General features: G+C 40.4%; 1 protein-coding gene across 9 annotated transcripts in view; it reads right to left on the bottom strand.

The window, feature by feature from the left end:
- LOC143153767 (CUGBP Elav-like family member 1-A) overlaps window positions 1-15,703 on the bottom strand; it is a 529,867-nt gene that overhangs the window by 228,441 nt on the left and 285,723 nt on the right. For all 9 annotated transcript variants that reach the window (XM_076325287.1, XM_076325289.1, XM_076325292.1 and 6 more), the window contains one exon: window positions 2,107-2,276. In XM_076325287.1, the coding sequence (XP_076181402.1) occupies window positions 2,107-2,276 (170 nt within the window). The remainder of the gene's footprint in view (window positions 1-2,106; window positions 2,277-15,703) is intronic.

Below are 15,703 nucleotides of genomic sequence, written 5' to 3'. Positions count from 1 at the left end.
GTTAACGTGTTGCACATTTATAATATTGCATTAGAGATGGAAAGTAATTGTTTTTTTTCTCATAGTTTGGTAAGAATTCGTGCAGCGTTAAATTTTTACCAATGGTATAGGGAGATTTCAAAAAATTTACAAGTATTGTTCGGTACATATTTGTATCGATAGAGAAACATATATTTATAACATTTAGAAACATAAGCAGCGAGTACGAGGATTTCTTCGCTCGAATCCAAGAATTACTTTCTTCCTGTTGTTAAATCTAATTGGTAAACCGACGTGCCACGAATGTTCCAGCGAAAGTGAAATGTCGTTAATTTTTTCATTAACGCCGCGTTGGTTCTTGATGAACGACACGGTGACGAGCCTGCTGGGACTCGAAAACACCCGACTAATTGTAAGTATCCACCGATGAATTTTTCCACGAATAACGCTGGCCAGTGCCACGATTAAAAATAAACGCCGCGAGACAATTCAATTTTACCCGATTATCGGGAGCGGCGTAGTTAATAGAATTGCCGCAAGATTAAAGTGTCTCTTGCTACGCGGGAGACTAATGAAAAATCGGTTCGTTATCGAATATTGCGATACCAAGGATTATAGAACGTAAAAAGAGATCAGATAATTAAATTAACGCAGCTTTCGCTCAACGTGCTCGGGATTCGATCGAAACTCGAAGCGTTTGGTGAACAGTTGGACTCGTTGCTAATGAAGTATGCCCCTCGAAGAAATAATGTTCAAGTTCGTGCAAGAAGTACACTGCTCGAAATGGAAATAGTACCAGCGGGTCTTTATTGCACCGAAATCGTTTATCGACGGAGATATTTAAAACAGATCACACGAAAGGCTCAATCTTCTTTCATTTACCTTTTATTTACCGAAAAATAATTTATTTCAACGAAAAAAAAAATTTCAGCGAAGAAAATGGATTTCGAATACGTAATTTCAGGTGCACATTCATTTACCAAATTATTTTCTTGTTTTAGTTTCATTCCGCGCTTCGAATCCGCTTTTACGAACGCGTTCTACTTCTTAACAAGTGCCAAAACCTTTGAAATATCGTTAAAACACCCATTAGCCAAACTACTGTGAAAGTTTAACGTTCCCCTGCAGTATGTAAGATGCACTCGCAAAATATGTATTCTGTTCACGCTTGTTCGCGCAAAGACTTTCCCAGCAGCACTCTTACACCGAACTTAACACGTTAGACATTTTCAAATAATCATCTTCTAACTCGTGTACAAATGTTCTATTTATAGAATATTTGGAACAACAGTTTTTACCGGTGTTAAAATTTATTTGAATATCTCGCGATTTTTGTAGAGAGTAAACATCGATTTTGAAAATAAATAATTGCGTTTCTTGACTCATTAGTGCATAACTGAGAATTTACATTTCAACACATTAGCTAGTGCTGAAAGTTTTCAAACTTTCTAGGTCATAATTTTTTTTTCATATATAATTTTTTTCATATAGTATTACTGCACTCCCAAGAAATTAGAGAATTCTACTTCGAAAAACATACTTTTGATATTAACTCAACTAGATTTTAACCGTACTCCAACAATTGATCTCGAGAACTGAATAATTTTCTTCTCAAAAATTGTTTTTGCTTGTTAATATAAATCGTATCGTATTCGTGAAAAAAAAAATTCAACAACAATCCGTAGACAAACTTTTTGCATTAACGGGTTAAGGAGAAAATTTTTAATGCACAGCAGCGCGAAAAGATTTTTCACCAGTTATATTTTTAGTTCTGTTTTGGAGACGAAGGGAAGTTTCCTTAACCGTACTTCTGCCCACCATCTATTTTAATTTAGCGTTATCTAATATTCATTCGAAAGCTTCTCCAACGAAGAACCAAAGAAGGAACTGGCCAGAAAGTTTTGAGCGTTGTTCCGTGTTTATTGCAACTCCGTTTTATTAAAGACGGTATTCTTTGCCCGATCCCGGTTACTATTATATTATTATTACCGTTTTGTTCGTTTCTGTAACCTTGTACAGGTGCGAAGCGAGGCTGAAACGAGCCCTCGGATAATTCGGTAAGAGTCACCATGAGGATAGCCGAATCATGAATTTCTAAAGCGCGGTCGTGGCCGATCGAACGCTTACCTCTATGGCTCCCGGTGATCTTGTCCCGCAGGATGTTTATCTGATGCACTCGACCGAACTCTTCGAACAGTTTCCTCAGTTCATTTTCATCCATGTCGTGTGGCACCTGGCCAACGAACATTTTTATATTGTCGGGATCTGGCTGTTCCACACTGTTGTTGTTCATTACACTGCAACAGACAACGAATATTTTATGAAAAATCGCTTCGTTAGAACTTCATCCTTCCATCGTACTTGGATGGCGATCTCGTAATAACGATTGAAGCCGCACGGAAATTAAAAAGAAAAATTTCTCTTAATTTTTTAAACGAGACCAATTTGTTAAAGAATAAACGTTTCAATTATTATGAAAGATACGACGTTATTTTCGTTCATTTGGATTCGGAATATTATTAGGAAAATATAATCGCTTGCTAGCGTAATCACCCATTTCACGGTTCTTTCATTTAACGATATTATCGATATTACACGCGCGTAGAGCGTCCTTTGGAAAGCACGATACTTATGAAGTTGCCGGGTTAACAAACATTTTCATTTAGTGAAGTGCACTCGAAATCGGTTTGTACGATATTCGTTTTACGAGCTTTGCGCTTCCGCATACAGAGCTTATTACAGAGGCGATAAAGACACTTAAGCTTTAAGCGTTCGATTCGAGTGTACGAACCTAAAATGAAAAAAGAGAGAAAATTATCCGGCTCGTATCCTGACTACGGTAATGATTTCGAAACGCTACGAATTATTTCAACGAATAATTGGAATTCCTAATTATTTCTAATAGCATTTTATTGATGTACATTTAAGAACTTGTTCTTCGTTTAACGAGAGAAATTTTTCTCCATCATCATCGTTTATGTACAATTGAATCTATTTATTGTAATTTATCGAACACGCGAGTATTAATTTTCTCCGATTACGAATGTATTTTTTAACACTTGATCGCTTTTAATTTATATTCCAACGAAATGGATATTCGATAATTTTGTCTTTCAATTTGCGAAAAATCCAGATACAGGTTTTAACCAATATTCACTTAAACGTAAGTACTTTTTCAAACTATCTCTATTATAACTCGATTCGTTATCGCAATTGCAAACACGTCCGAGTGGTTTACGTTACATTATTATCGTTTTATGCTAGACGCAACGAATGGTAAATTACCTATGTGCAATCATGAAAACCTAGAAACAAATACACGTAACACGGAGCGTATTATTAAATTTTACACGTAATTATACAGCGCCACGGTTAACGTTACGAAATTATTGTTCACCGTCAATTTCTGACACTGATTTTGCCACGCACATTTTCATAATAAATTGAGTTACCATCGAGATATTCGGTTAAATAAAGCGTATATTTCCACCCGTTCCTGCGATCGTAATCAAATTGACTCCGCCCCGTCAGTTATATAACAAGAATTTCACCCTATCGGTCGAGGGTTACCATCGAATTTTACGCACGGTGGTCACATTCTCGGGACAAGGACACGAGTATTCCAACGTGCTCCAATGTGGCCGTCGCCAAAGACTGTACGTTTAATTACCCCGGTGAACACATTTGACCGTGGTCCCCTCATACGCAGACGCTTTTAAAACTTATGCGCTACTTTCGCCGACAGGCGGTAACATCGTCCGGATTACACGCGTTTGAAATCGTCCACGTGGGAGACGGTTCCTAGGAACCCTCGATCTCATCCAAACGGATTATCTTGTCGCCCGTCTGTGCATGTGCCTCATAATTTTCTGCCTGGCGTATCATTGCAGCCGCTTCATTCGAGTTTACAACTGGTCGTGAAACCACCGCATCCAACACGGACACGAATCTCTACTAATGCATTTTTTCACACTCGTCTACGTCTCGGGAGCAATTCCGAGGGATACGTATAAAATTGTACAGCCTTTGTAAAATAATTCCTATCGATTACTCGGAGAAAATTTCCCGGTGAATACGTTCGACGAGTAACGTCCACCGGTGGGATATGAATTTTAAACGAGAGAAGCAAAGTAGTACGATAAATAGAATATTCATTTCTGTAAGTACTTGTGCATTTAGACGTTAAACAGAGTTTCTTCACCGTTCTTCGATTTTCCTTTTTTTCATAGAGCACTACGTACGGGTTTGTTTAACTTTGATTAATTCCTGAAAAATTGCGCACCGAATGTACGTATCGCGCAACGATTAATCATCACTGTCCACATTTTACTCGCGGTAACGCATTTTTTTTAATCCGTGACCGATCTTTCTCTCTCCCTACGATTCATTGTGCCACAATTCGAGTTTCGTGGAAAACTCCGAAACAGATTGAACGCGAAAATTGCAACGATTCTCCATAAACTTGATGCGCACATTTTTCTCGATTTTTTCGAATGGAAAGGGTACAGTTCACCTTGAGGGTGAATCGAGGTCAGCTTGTGGACGTCGATTCTTATCGTCGGCGCACCGATTCGTAGACTATAAAAAAAGAATTCCTTTCGTGGTCGGTCTCGAGAACACGACGTGGAACTTAAAAGCGACATGCGCCAAATTTCCTCATCAGTTTCGTTACACTCGGTTAGTCGGTCGAGGCGAGTTATACTCCACGTCGAGCGCGCCTACTACTTGTACGAACGGAAGGCATTAGCGTTTTACGCCACGGAGACGCGACAGTTTGTTGCACCGTAAAATCGTGCTTGCATAAAGTTCGTCGTTAAAATAGCGAGCCAGTGTGCCGGTTTGACACTCGCGAACTCTTTCGGAGCTTCGTTCTGCCCCCTCCACGGCTACGCTCCACCCACAGGGCTGAACCACTCCCCTCCCCTTCGTGGTGGTTCGAGGTCGGACTTTCTTGTCCCGTTACCGGCAGGACCATAAATCTCCGAACTTTAAAAGTCATCGTCGGTCGCGCGGCATGCAACGGCAGAGGCAAAAGTTCTTCGGCAACTGTGGCTGCTGTGCCACTGCGTTGCAACGTTAAGTGCATAATAATTAATGAGATAAAGTTGGAGCGGCACGGCGTTGATAATTTTGTTTCATACTTGTGTCCATTATCTGCCATCGTCTGGTATAATGGTCGCAATACCGCGACACCCAAGTATCAGTAATTTTATGTTTTTGGCGGTTTATCGTCGGTGTTGGTGTTTGCTACGGCTACCGTACGATCGATACGAGCGTAATTAACAATTTGCCCTTTAAACACCGGTGTTTAACGATTTTAACAGAATTTTCTATTCGTTGTACCTCCTACTGGGCGAAGATAGTTGATTTTCGCGGTTAGCGGTTCTTCGTTGCTTTTCCAGTTCGGTGTTTTTTCAATCGAAATTTCACGGCTACTCGAGAGTAAATTTTGAACGTAGATTTTGAAGCAGCTTTTCTAATACGTCACAGGCAATAGTCAATAACTTGGGTAACACGCGAGATAATTGCAAAAAAAATTTCTTGCGCCGTTCCCCGAAACACTAACCCATACGCGTGTCCAATTACAAACGCTCCCTCTCGATACTTCCTTTGGTATAAATTCTTAAAGATCGTCCGAGAAACGACAATTTCGAACGAGAATACCCCGTTAAAAACTTATCCCCGTAGAATGTGATCACAGAATAAAACCCTCTAGTTTTTCTCTGGCCATTAATTGTTCGCGGCGAACAGCACGGAAGCGAGAGAGAAATCAACGAGCTACGTTTCCCAATCGAAATTAATTACCGCTAAAAACGAGCGCGTTAAGAGAGGCTTTTCATTGAAAAAGAAATTTATCAGCAATTAATCCCGGGCACGGTAAATCGAGAAAGCTCGCCGTATCGTTCGGTGGGCGCGAAGGCCTACCAAGAGAGATAGCTTTTTCTCCCCGATCCGGTATGCGAGACGAAAAAGAATCCGGGAATTTCGCGAAACGATAAGAGAAAGTTAATATTAGCCAGGGAGGTTTAAAGCGATTTTCCAGCCGGCCGGTTCCTCTCATCTTGATCTATAGAGCATACCACGGCGGATGGAGTCGAGGAGGAAAGAGCAGCCGTTACAATACTACGTGGCTCCCTTGGGAGACTTCCCCCATCGGCTTGGTTATGCTCTTTCGAAATCAAAGAGACGGGAGTAGGTTAACTAATCGGAGAGTAGGTTAACTAAACAGGCCGGATAATACAAGCGGATCGAGCACTCGGTGCTTTCTGTAAATCGTTTCTCTGCTGGTTAGTCGTCCATTAGCAGGTGACATTGCTGTGAACATTGCTGTGAAATTTGGATCCGTTATCGTTGCTCGTTTTCCCAGAAAACGATTCTCGAGCTTTCGTACAAAATGCGGTCCAACTGGTGAATTTATGCCCGTTGTTTCTTAACTTCGTATAAACGTTTAATAGAATTTCTGATTGGTAAGAGATGAGAGTTTTCGATGAAATTTAAACGTTGGTAGTTCGCAAAATACATTATTCCATCGATGTAAATTAATTCTCCTGTAGATGTTATTAGACCGAAGTTGATGTTTGGCAATTATTGTTTTCAAAGAAAGCCGAACAAATACAGCCGAAACGTTGAATGAAGTTTCATTAATTTTACCGTGATTATTTTTATACTCAAACAAGTTTACATGTTTGCAGTTTACTCTGATTAATGATTAACGATTACGATTGCCGGCGTGATCGAGGTAGTAATTATTCATTAATCACAATCGTGTAATTAATTAATAACGGAGCTAATCGTGAAAATCGATTCATTTAGTGCTAATGACCAATCAATAATTTTTTTTAGAAAAATCAAACGAAGCTGGTAAATGTTCAAATGGCCTTTCATTTAACGATTGAAAATAATTTATTTACGACGACAATTTTGAAAATTTCTAATTAATTCTGCCGATTTATTCAGGATGGATTATTCGTTTTGAACACTGCAAAATTATTTATCGAGAATATACGAGATATAAAGGTATGTTTAATTACGAGGCAATGGAATTGTGCAGAACGTGAGTTCAAACTTCATGAAAAATTGACAAAGGATCACCGGCAATAATATTGAACGTGGAACACAATCGAGTCAATTATTGTGGAATTCCTCGACTCCATCCTTATGTGAAAACAATGTAGAACGTATATCCCCGTGTAATAACGATTTCTCGAGTTCACTGGTTCAATTCTTCCTAATAACGATTAATTGGAAAAGGGGAACGTACGAAATTCTCAGGGCACGCTTAGATTTCGCGGAAAATGTGACACAGGTACGAACAACGTTACTTCCTGGCTAAAATTAATTCTATTGCTATGCGAATATTAAATTCCTTTTCGAGCCACTTAATTAAGATAGTTAATATTCTGTGTAATATAAAGTTTGCAATTAAGCTTAATGTTAATTTCGACGTATAAAATGGAATCTAATTACGAGCGAATATTCGACGTTACAATTAGTAATGCGGTTGCAAAACAATTTACGAACATATTCAAGATGTACCACGTAAAATGACGATAATACTAATTACCGATATCCAAGTCCGTACGAAACAATTGTAGAATAAAATTTCTGCAGAAAATTAGAATTAATCGTACGTATGGTAAGTATGGTATAATTAATTTATAATATTTCGTGTAATACATACAATACATAATATATAATATATTTACTCGACATATCATTGCAAAAACGTCACAAATTACCGAAGAGGATCGAAACGCAATACGAGTGGACACATTGAACAAACGAAATTTAAACTTATTTTGCTACTCGCGCGATCTCGAAGTCGATGTTCCCCACACAAGGAAGAAGTCACAGCTTGTATCGCGAACGCAATCCAGCGGCCTTAACAGTTGTCAATGATCGATAAACAATAAATCTGGAGCAACACGTAATGGGAATGTACTAAATCTCGAATCGTATTCAAGACGCATAGCGACAACAAATTACGACCTGTGCCGATACCGTCTCGACAATAATGGCCGGTATACGTTCCCGGTGTAGCCGAACGCTCAATTATCAGCTCGCAACGGGGATTACAGTTCGAGTGAATGTAGATACATGCATCGTGATCGTTATCTTATCGGTAATGGAGAACGTTGCTCCTTCCGTTTTCGATGGTGGCAAGGACACGAAGCCGGGGACGCGAAAGGTAGAATCCTCCAACGGAATAGAGCGAAGCTTGGGAATCAAAAGGGAACGTCGGGCTTGGCCCAATAGGCGAGGCACGTCAAAGGAGCGCATTTACGTCTCTATCCGGGAACTTCCTTTTCTATTTGTCAGCTACTTCTCTTTCATCTCTTCTCGACAAACCAGTCTCACGTCGGTACTCGTTTCATGTTTGCGGCGTAAACCGATGCCCGAAAAGGGAAATACCGTACCAAGAGGAAATAAAATGCCCCGGACAATTAGATATTTACTTCGGATCACCACTAATGGGGTTCCCCCGTCTATAAGAACGACGCGACTGTTCCTTTGATACGCGTAAAGGTAATTGCTATTAAAATTCTGATCCCGGGCGATGCAATGTCACGACCGATTGCGCGGCGCGGGTGTATTGACTCGTTCGAGAAAGTAATTCGTTATTTTTCCATACGTACGAATAGGGAATTCCGAATGGAAGTTCCCCGCTTTCGAGCGTCAACTTTTCTATCGGATTCGAGTAACGGAATTATCGCTCTCGATGATTCGCGTTTACGTAGTACGCGGGATACTTGTTGCTTGCCGGAACGAGTTTCGTTTGTTAATGAAAATTAAGATTTCGAGGTTCGTTGGGATATTACCGTGAAATATGATCAAATTTGTAATTCGATCTTGGGTGTCTTGTAAAAATGTTTCGGTAGTCGGATTTCTTGTCTAAAAAATTATTTTATACGAACGTGCTTTTTTTTATATCCGTTTCTTCAAAGAGCGTCAATGAAAATACACATTTTAGATTACACATCTCGTCGAGGAAACAATCGATAAAAATCTTACAACGTACCACCACGAAAATAAAAGTTTGCTCGACGAAATATTTACCACTTGGAAGCAAACTAATTTCCTCGTTTGACGTTTACTCGTATCTTCGAATAATACTCCGGATACACCCGTTTCGAGGAAACGCCCTGTACACCTAAAAATTCTTCGACCTGGTTCCGTATCGCTCTGTATACATCAATCAAACCGGTACACCGGTCGACCAATGCTAGACAATATGTTGGCTTTCGCTGCGCAGCGATTCCCGTAAACGCATTGCAATTTACGCCATGCCCCGTCATCTTAAGAGTAATTGCGCCAGACTCTCGTTAATTAGTATCGACGCGGCGTCATCAATCACCGATGAAAGTCGATAGGTTGACATCGAATTCTCCGGCACAGGCGACCTTTGACGATGCGCCGGTCATGTATATGTATAGGTTAGTTAGGAACAAACGGCATGTCGCGTAATCTTGGCACTCGTGCGAGACAATGGTATTTCGGGGCGAGTCAGCACCAGAGAGAGCCTCCTCGGGCCCGTAAGAGATAATGCGTAATTTAGGGCGATTCCGATGGGCTGACGCGACTCTAAATAATACGTTCAAAGCCAGACAATAGGGCAACGATAGGCCACGACACGCGTGACCGTTACGAATTTATCTTCGGATTCATCTAACGTGAAAGATCGATGCAATTTTACCGGTACCGTCTGCGTCCTCACCGTGGGAACGATATTTCAAAACGTGCTCAAAATTCAAATAATCTCTCACCATTACGAACATGGATCGCAATTAATTACTGGGGAGAAAACGTAATACGTCGCGTAGATAAAATAATGTAAAAAAAATACTCGTAGCGTACTTATATTTTTTATAAATACACGAGTAACGAATTCACATTTGTAACTGTACTTGACGTTTCTCGAGTCAAATTTTGGGTCGAAATTTTTGAGACTTTCGTTCTTCGCTTCTTTTCGAAGAATAAAATATTGATTTACAGAATATCGAAAGATTAAAATTAATAATAAATGTTGCAAATTTCTTTGATATTAAAAGAAAAGAATAAATAAAACGTGTAGATCAACATTTTGTTACTTCACGAAAGTCTACTTTAAATGTACGTGGAACGCACAGTATACAAGATTTTAGAGATAGTAATATTCAAATCACAATATGTCGCGAATAACGCAATCTAGAAGAACGTGTAACTTAAAATTTGTAATGTACATCAAACTGTGGTAAAACGAGCATGACGAGTACCTTCGAAACCACTTTTCTCGAGAACGAATGAATTTATACAATACAATATTGTTTCGCATTTAATTTATCTTTTCCAGTGAAATTTCCTTTTCTCGTGACGTACCAATACGATACCGTTCAACGTTATCGAAGTCGACTAATTTCATCGTTTGACTTCGTGTCACGTAACAGCGTTGTTCACAGTGAACTTGACACCTACCAAACGAGCGACGTTATCGTTTCATTGGATGTTTGTATCGCGTGTATCACGTAGATTGCCCGATTGATCAAGAAATTCCAAGGATTCGTTGCAGCAATAAAGGTGGCTAAAAGATAACGGAATGGTGTAAAGTTAAACGTATCCAGACCATGCGCTTTGCTACTGTTTCCGGTAATATATGTGGCGATTTCGTGAAGTTACCTGTTTCAACGAACAATGGCCTCCGAGAGTTTCGTTTCACGGGTCTGGAGGTCCGCCACTTTTGAAACTTTACCAATATTTTAAAGGTCGTCGGGTGAATTGTCTCACGAGTTTCCTAGAACGGTTCTCTAATGTTTCCTGCCTGCGAACAATTCACCTGCTCCGAGGATCGAGTACATCAAGGTCTTCTCAACCATTTTACCCATGAGTCTTCCCTTGCTATATAGACGCGCGACATTCTTGGAAACTATTGTACTTTCTTGATTTTCACGTATCCGACAAATGTATTTCGCACGAGATGAATTTTTCGGTGGAAAACTCTTGCAAGAATGGATAATATTACTTTAATTTTCGTTTACTTCAATCGTTATTTCGTTTCGTTTAAAATCAATATACTTTAACACTTTCATATTGTTATAATATATATCGCAAAGTAATCGATAAATTCAACTATTCCAAATTTACAATTTAAACCGTTTTTACAATTACTGGAACAACTTGAACGATAAATTTCAGATACTTGAAAACCGATACCGATAGACACTGTAATGACTTAAGAGGATCTAAAAGTGCAATAGTCAGACGTAGAGGGTATCTAATCGCTATAATCGATCACGAATACCTAATCGCTGGTTCTAGCTATTTTATTTTGCACGTTCGTAACCAGAACTACAAAATCACGATTGAATTTTACATTTTTGTAGTTTCATCTAGTCTCACAATAACGATCAATGTATTTCAGTCCACGTTAAATACTTCGGACGATAGCAACCGAGAAGATTTTGTATACTAATTTTCCCAAAATTAACGACCCGTTCAGCTTTGCATATTTGCGTGCTCTTTATAACAGGCTTGCACCGCGTGCATACAAAATTCAGGAGACCGTCCGAAACGTCTTTACTGGCATTCTCGCGTCCCTGCGTCGACCAATGATCCCCCGAGATTGTCGTTGCGGGACAAATTAGAAACCAGAAGCTTTCGTGGCCTTTAATTTTAAAGGTCCTTGTCTTAAAACTTGCTGAAAACTGGTAAAGGACAAGTGGCTGGTATTACAACGCAACAATACAACCGTTATCCACGAAATACCAAATTGCACCACAGTGTAACAGCTAACGGTGATAAATGCTAAGTGCTGACTTGCTGACTTCGAGCAATTCGATAGCGAGGATGCTTAAGACTAACGAATGCTCCGGAGATAGTTTTCCAAGAAAGTTTTACCGGTGGGGGTTGGGAGGAATGACTTTGACCCTTAGTTACTGGATGAGTGAACCAGAATCTGTGAGACTGTGGACTTTGAAACAGCGATGAGTAATGCTTTTGGAAAATAACCGACGAAGTTACCAGTTGAACAGATACGTCGATCATAGCCTAGCGATCTATTCAATTTTTAGACCGGTTAGAAGCAGCACTTTTTAACTACTTGCAGACACTTTACATGAATTATTGGACGTTGCACTTTCGACTTCTTAACATTCTGTGATAATTGAGAACACTTGGGATATACTTGGCTCAAAGATACAACGATCGACTGACTCTAGTTTGGAACTAGAACTAGCGACGATACTTGTGTAGTTGGGACTCGCGCGATAAAAGTATACAGTAAAAAACATTTTAAATAAATACTCGATACACAGTGAATTGCTCGAATCGACTTTGAAAAATCTATCGAGCCGAAATAATATCTCCATTTGGTGTACAATCGGCAGGACGAAGTTTGTCCGAGGCAAGAACCGTGGTGTTATGGCAGCAGCCATTACGGTTACGGGACTCGGGAAGAGAAGAATTCGTCGACGGTCTGGATGGCTTAATTGGTTAAAGCAGTTTGCACGCGAAGGATCCGGGTTCGAATCCCGGCGCAGCAATCCGATCGGTCGATTCTCTCTTCCTCCCTTGCTTCCAGACACGGAGGAAAAATCTCACAAATTGGCTGCGTGCACGGAAGAAGAAGGGACTTGGGAGGAGGTAAAGCGAGAAGAAAGACGCGAACCTTTGGGCGCAAATTCGGAGAAAAAATAAAGAAAGGACACGACACGAGGGCAAAGGAATCGCGTGTAGCAGCTCCTCTCCTCTTCTTTCTTTCTCTCTCTCTCTTTCCCTCGTTGGTGAACTGTTGTCGGACAATCGTTACGACGGAAGACAAATAAAAGATAGTTCTCACCGTGACGATGGAGCCCTAAACCTAACAGCGACGAGGCCCTCTTTCGAGCAGCGGAAGATTACGAGTGCACGCAAGAATGTTTGTTCGCGAAGAGAAAAGCGTCTCGCATGCATCGTTGAGCATCACGTTGAATGGACACTGCGAGAGGATACGAGGAAAGGGTCCGAGGAGGACAGCTGGAGACACCGTAATCGAGTTTATCGGGCAGACTAATTAGAGAGCGAGGATACGGGAATAGACCCCGGGGGAGAAGAGACACCGAAGGGCAGAGATCGCCTACGCCTCGACGTTTCTCGTCCTTACAGTGTCCTAATTGGCACGAGCTCTCCGAGTGTGCGTAATCAGTTCTGCGTCTGTTGCTCCGGACTTCTACTGCACACGATTCGTTATTGCCCCACCGAGGAAAATCTGTAAAGCGATCGCCGTCAATTTTCGCGAAATAATTACCCGTGGGATGTCGGCGATGGTCGAAGGACAAATATATATCGAGTCGAAACGGAAAGTTTCTTTTTTTACGTTTCCTAGGAAATCGCGCGAGCGTCGATCGTTACGAAGATTAACGGCGTTATTTTTAAATCGTTGCGTCGTTGTCGGTAGATTCTGTATCTTTTAAATATTAGCTTGTTCGGAAAGTTATTTCGTTTTCCAAAATGGAGAATGTATAGTTTGACAGAAAATTTGTACACTCTAAAAAAATCGTGTTTCATTTTCACCAAAAAAGGAAAAAACGAAATCATTTACCGTATAGTACCAATACGTTTCTGCGTTGATATTTATACTGTATACTTGGACTCAACAGGATCGGTCAATAAAGAAAAACAAACGTTCGTGTAGAATTTAATAGAAAAAGATAAAAAGAGAGACAGAGAAAAATCAGTACTGAGTTAAGGTAGTAGCACGAGTAAGTAGAATGTGGACAGTGTATAATTTTTGCTTGATTGCAAACCTTGAGAAAGCTGACTAAAATGTCCGATCCAATGTGACTCGCAATTTATTCCAGGACCCGAACCTTTGTTCTCTCTGTAATAAAGTACCAAATCATTTCTAAGTCGACGTTCATCCGGTGTATCTTCTCCAATTATCGTCACTTATAGTTTCAAGGCCAGTCGACTACAGTATCTCTAGGTGAATCTTTGTAATTCTCCGGACTATAAATTTCGTTAAAAGTCTATCTCTATTTAATTTCGCGCAATACCATCCATTATACCTACTTGCTAACGTACAAGAGGTGGAGGAGATCTTAGAAAGGTGGAGTATTGGAGACGTGTGTTGACCCAAAAGAGGGTGAAGCCAAGAGGTTTTTGCAATAAGTAAGGCTCAAAGTTTCCTCGCTCAACCTCCTTCCTGGCCAACACCTGCGCTGCATTTGACTTTTTCTTTCGTACGAAAGTTTGGAGAACGGAAACTTTTCTAAGGAATGTTTTACGTGTAACACTGACCAGGCTATCCAAGACACGTTTATTAGTTCTTTCCAGTGACATCGGATCAGCGAACCATGACCACCTTTGTTTCAATTTCGTCTCATTTTTTGAGAAAGATACAAATTTGATATAATCTCAAGAACAAGTCGTCCCATAAATTCGTGTTATTTATTTTTCTACAATGTAAAGTAATATTTTACTCTTACCTATGAAACTGACATCTGTGTTCTTCAAACACCGATAAAACACACCTTCCCCGTAAACGACACATATGTTATTTTCTACACTTGTTGCCACATTCCTTTTTCAGAAGTGATACAACACGAGATGACTCAAATGGACACGCATTACACTCATTATTTTGCCGGGTATTAAATACAAAATTGTTATAACATTACGATCTGTAGCTTTCGAATGCCTTCTGCAAACTAATCTGAAGCACGAGACAACCCTAAAAGTCACAAGTCTTTGTATCAAATATTTTCCCAATGTTTAAAGGTCGGAAGCCTGATTCTTCAAAGGGACGATCAATCCCGAACGAGAAAACCACAACGCACATTCACCGCAACGCGCAAAGTGTCGATTTCCTGAACAGGGTGTTGAAAGAAAAAGTAGTTATTAGCAGTACTTGAACCAAATGTGACAATGTTTCACATTTTTGTCAACTTTCATCTTGACGGGCTGCCCTTGTAAGTAACAGTGGATTAACATATATAGAGGAACGTGTACACGTGGGGTATGAATGTCTCAAGTAGGTCGAGCACCGTCGGAGATGAGTCGCGCTCAGAGGCGAAACAACAAAGCTTCGTTGAAGTCTCGACGGGCCGTTTGCCTTCTTCTCCTCCATTTGTTTATTCGAGAATCGATAAGCATTGCCCAAGAGAGACAAGCATCGCGCCACGAGCACCGTCGATACTCATTTCATTCGTTCCCGGTGTAATAAAAGCGGCACCTCGACCGTCGAGCCGCTTTGTCACCGATTAAAAAAAAAAGAGAAAAAAAAGGAAAAAAAAAATCTAGCGAAGATTGGCGTGTACTCTTACGGGACTATGAAACGCCAGGGCGTCTAATACTGCGAGACGAATTGCTCCGAGACTTTGGGAACCCTTCTATGGCTTCTTTGACCTACCCGGAGGGAGGCTCAGCTTTATCCCTTTGTTGGGAATTATCGAGTAAGTCGTGTTACCCAGTACTCTCTAGATTAAATCTTACCCTGTTCGCTGGACTGCGAGGCAAGAACGACGGTAGAGAATTAAGTGAAACCGAGTTGTTTCCACGCCATGGTTTTAGGACACGCGTTTAATCAAACCGAAAACGTCTAATTAATCCTACTGACGAGATAATCATGAGATGGTGGGCGAGTTAGAACGAGCGAATATTGAATATCGGTAATACGCGAATCGAAGATAAGTTCGCGGGCAACGTGTATGACGAAACATCCTGAAACAAAGTCTATTGGAATATGTAGAATTTACTGCACATTTTGTGCATT

The sequence above is a fragment of the Ptiloglossa arizonensis genome, chromosome 13 (assembly GCF_051014685.1).
Source record: "Ptiloglossa arizonensis isolate GNS036 chromosome 13, iyPtiAriz1_principal, whole genome shotgun sequence".
In the NCBI taxonomy this organism is placed as follows: domain Eukaryota; kingdom Metazoa; phylum Arthropoda; class Insecta; order Hymenoptera; family Colletidae; genus Ptiloglossa; species Ptiloglossa arizonensis.
This window is presented reverse-complemented; position numbering and strand designations above follow the sequence as displayed.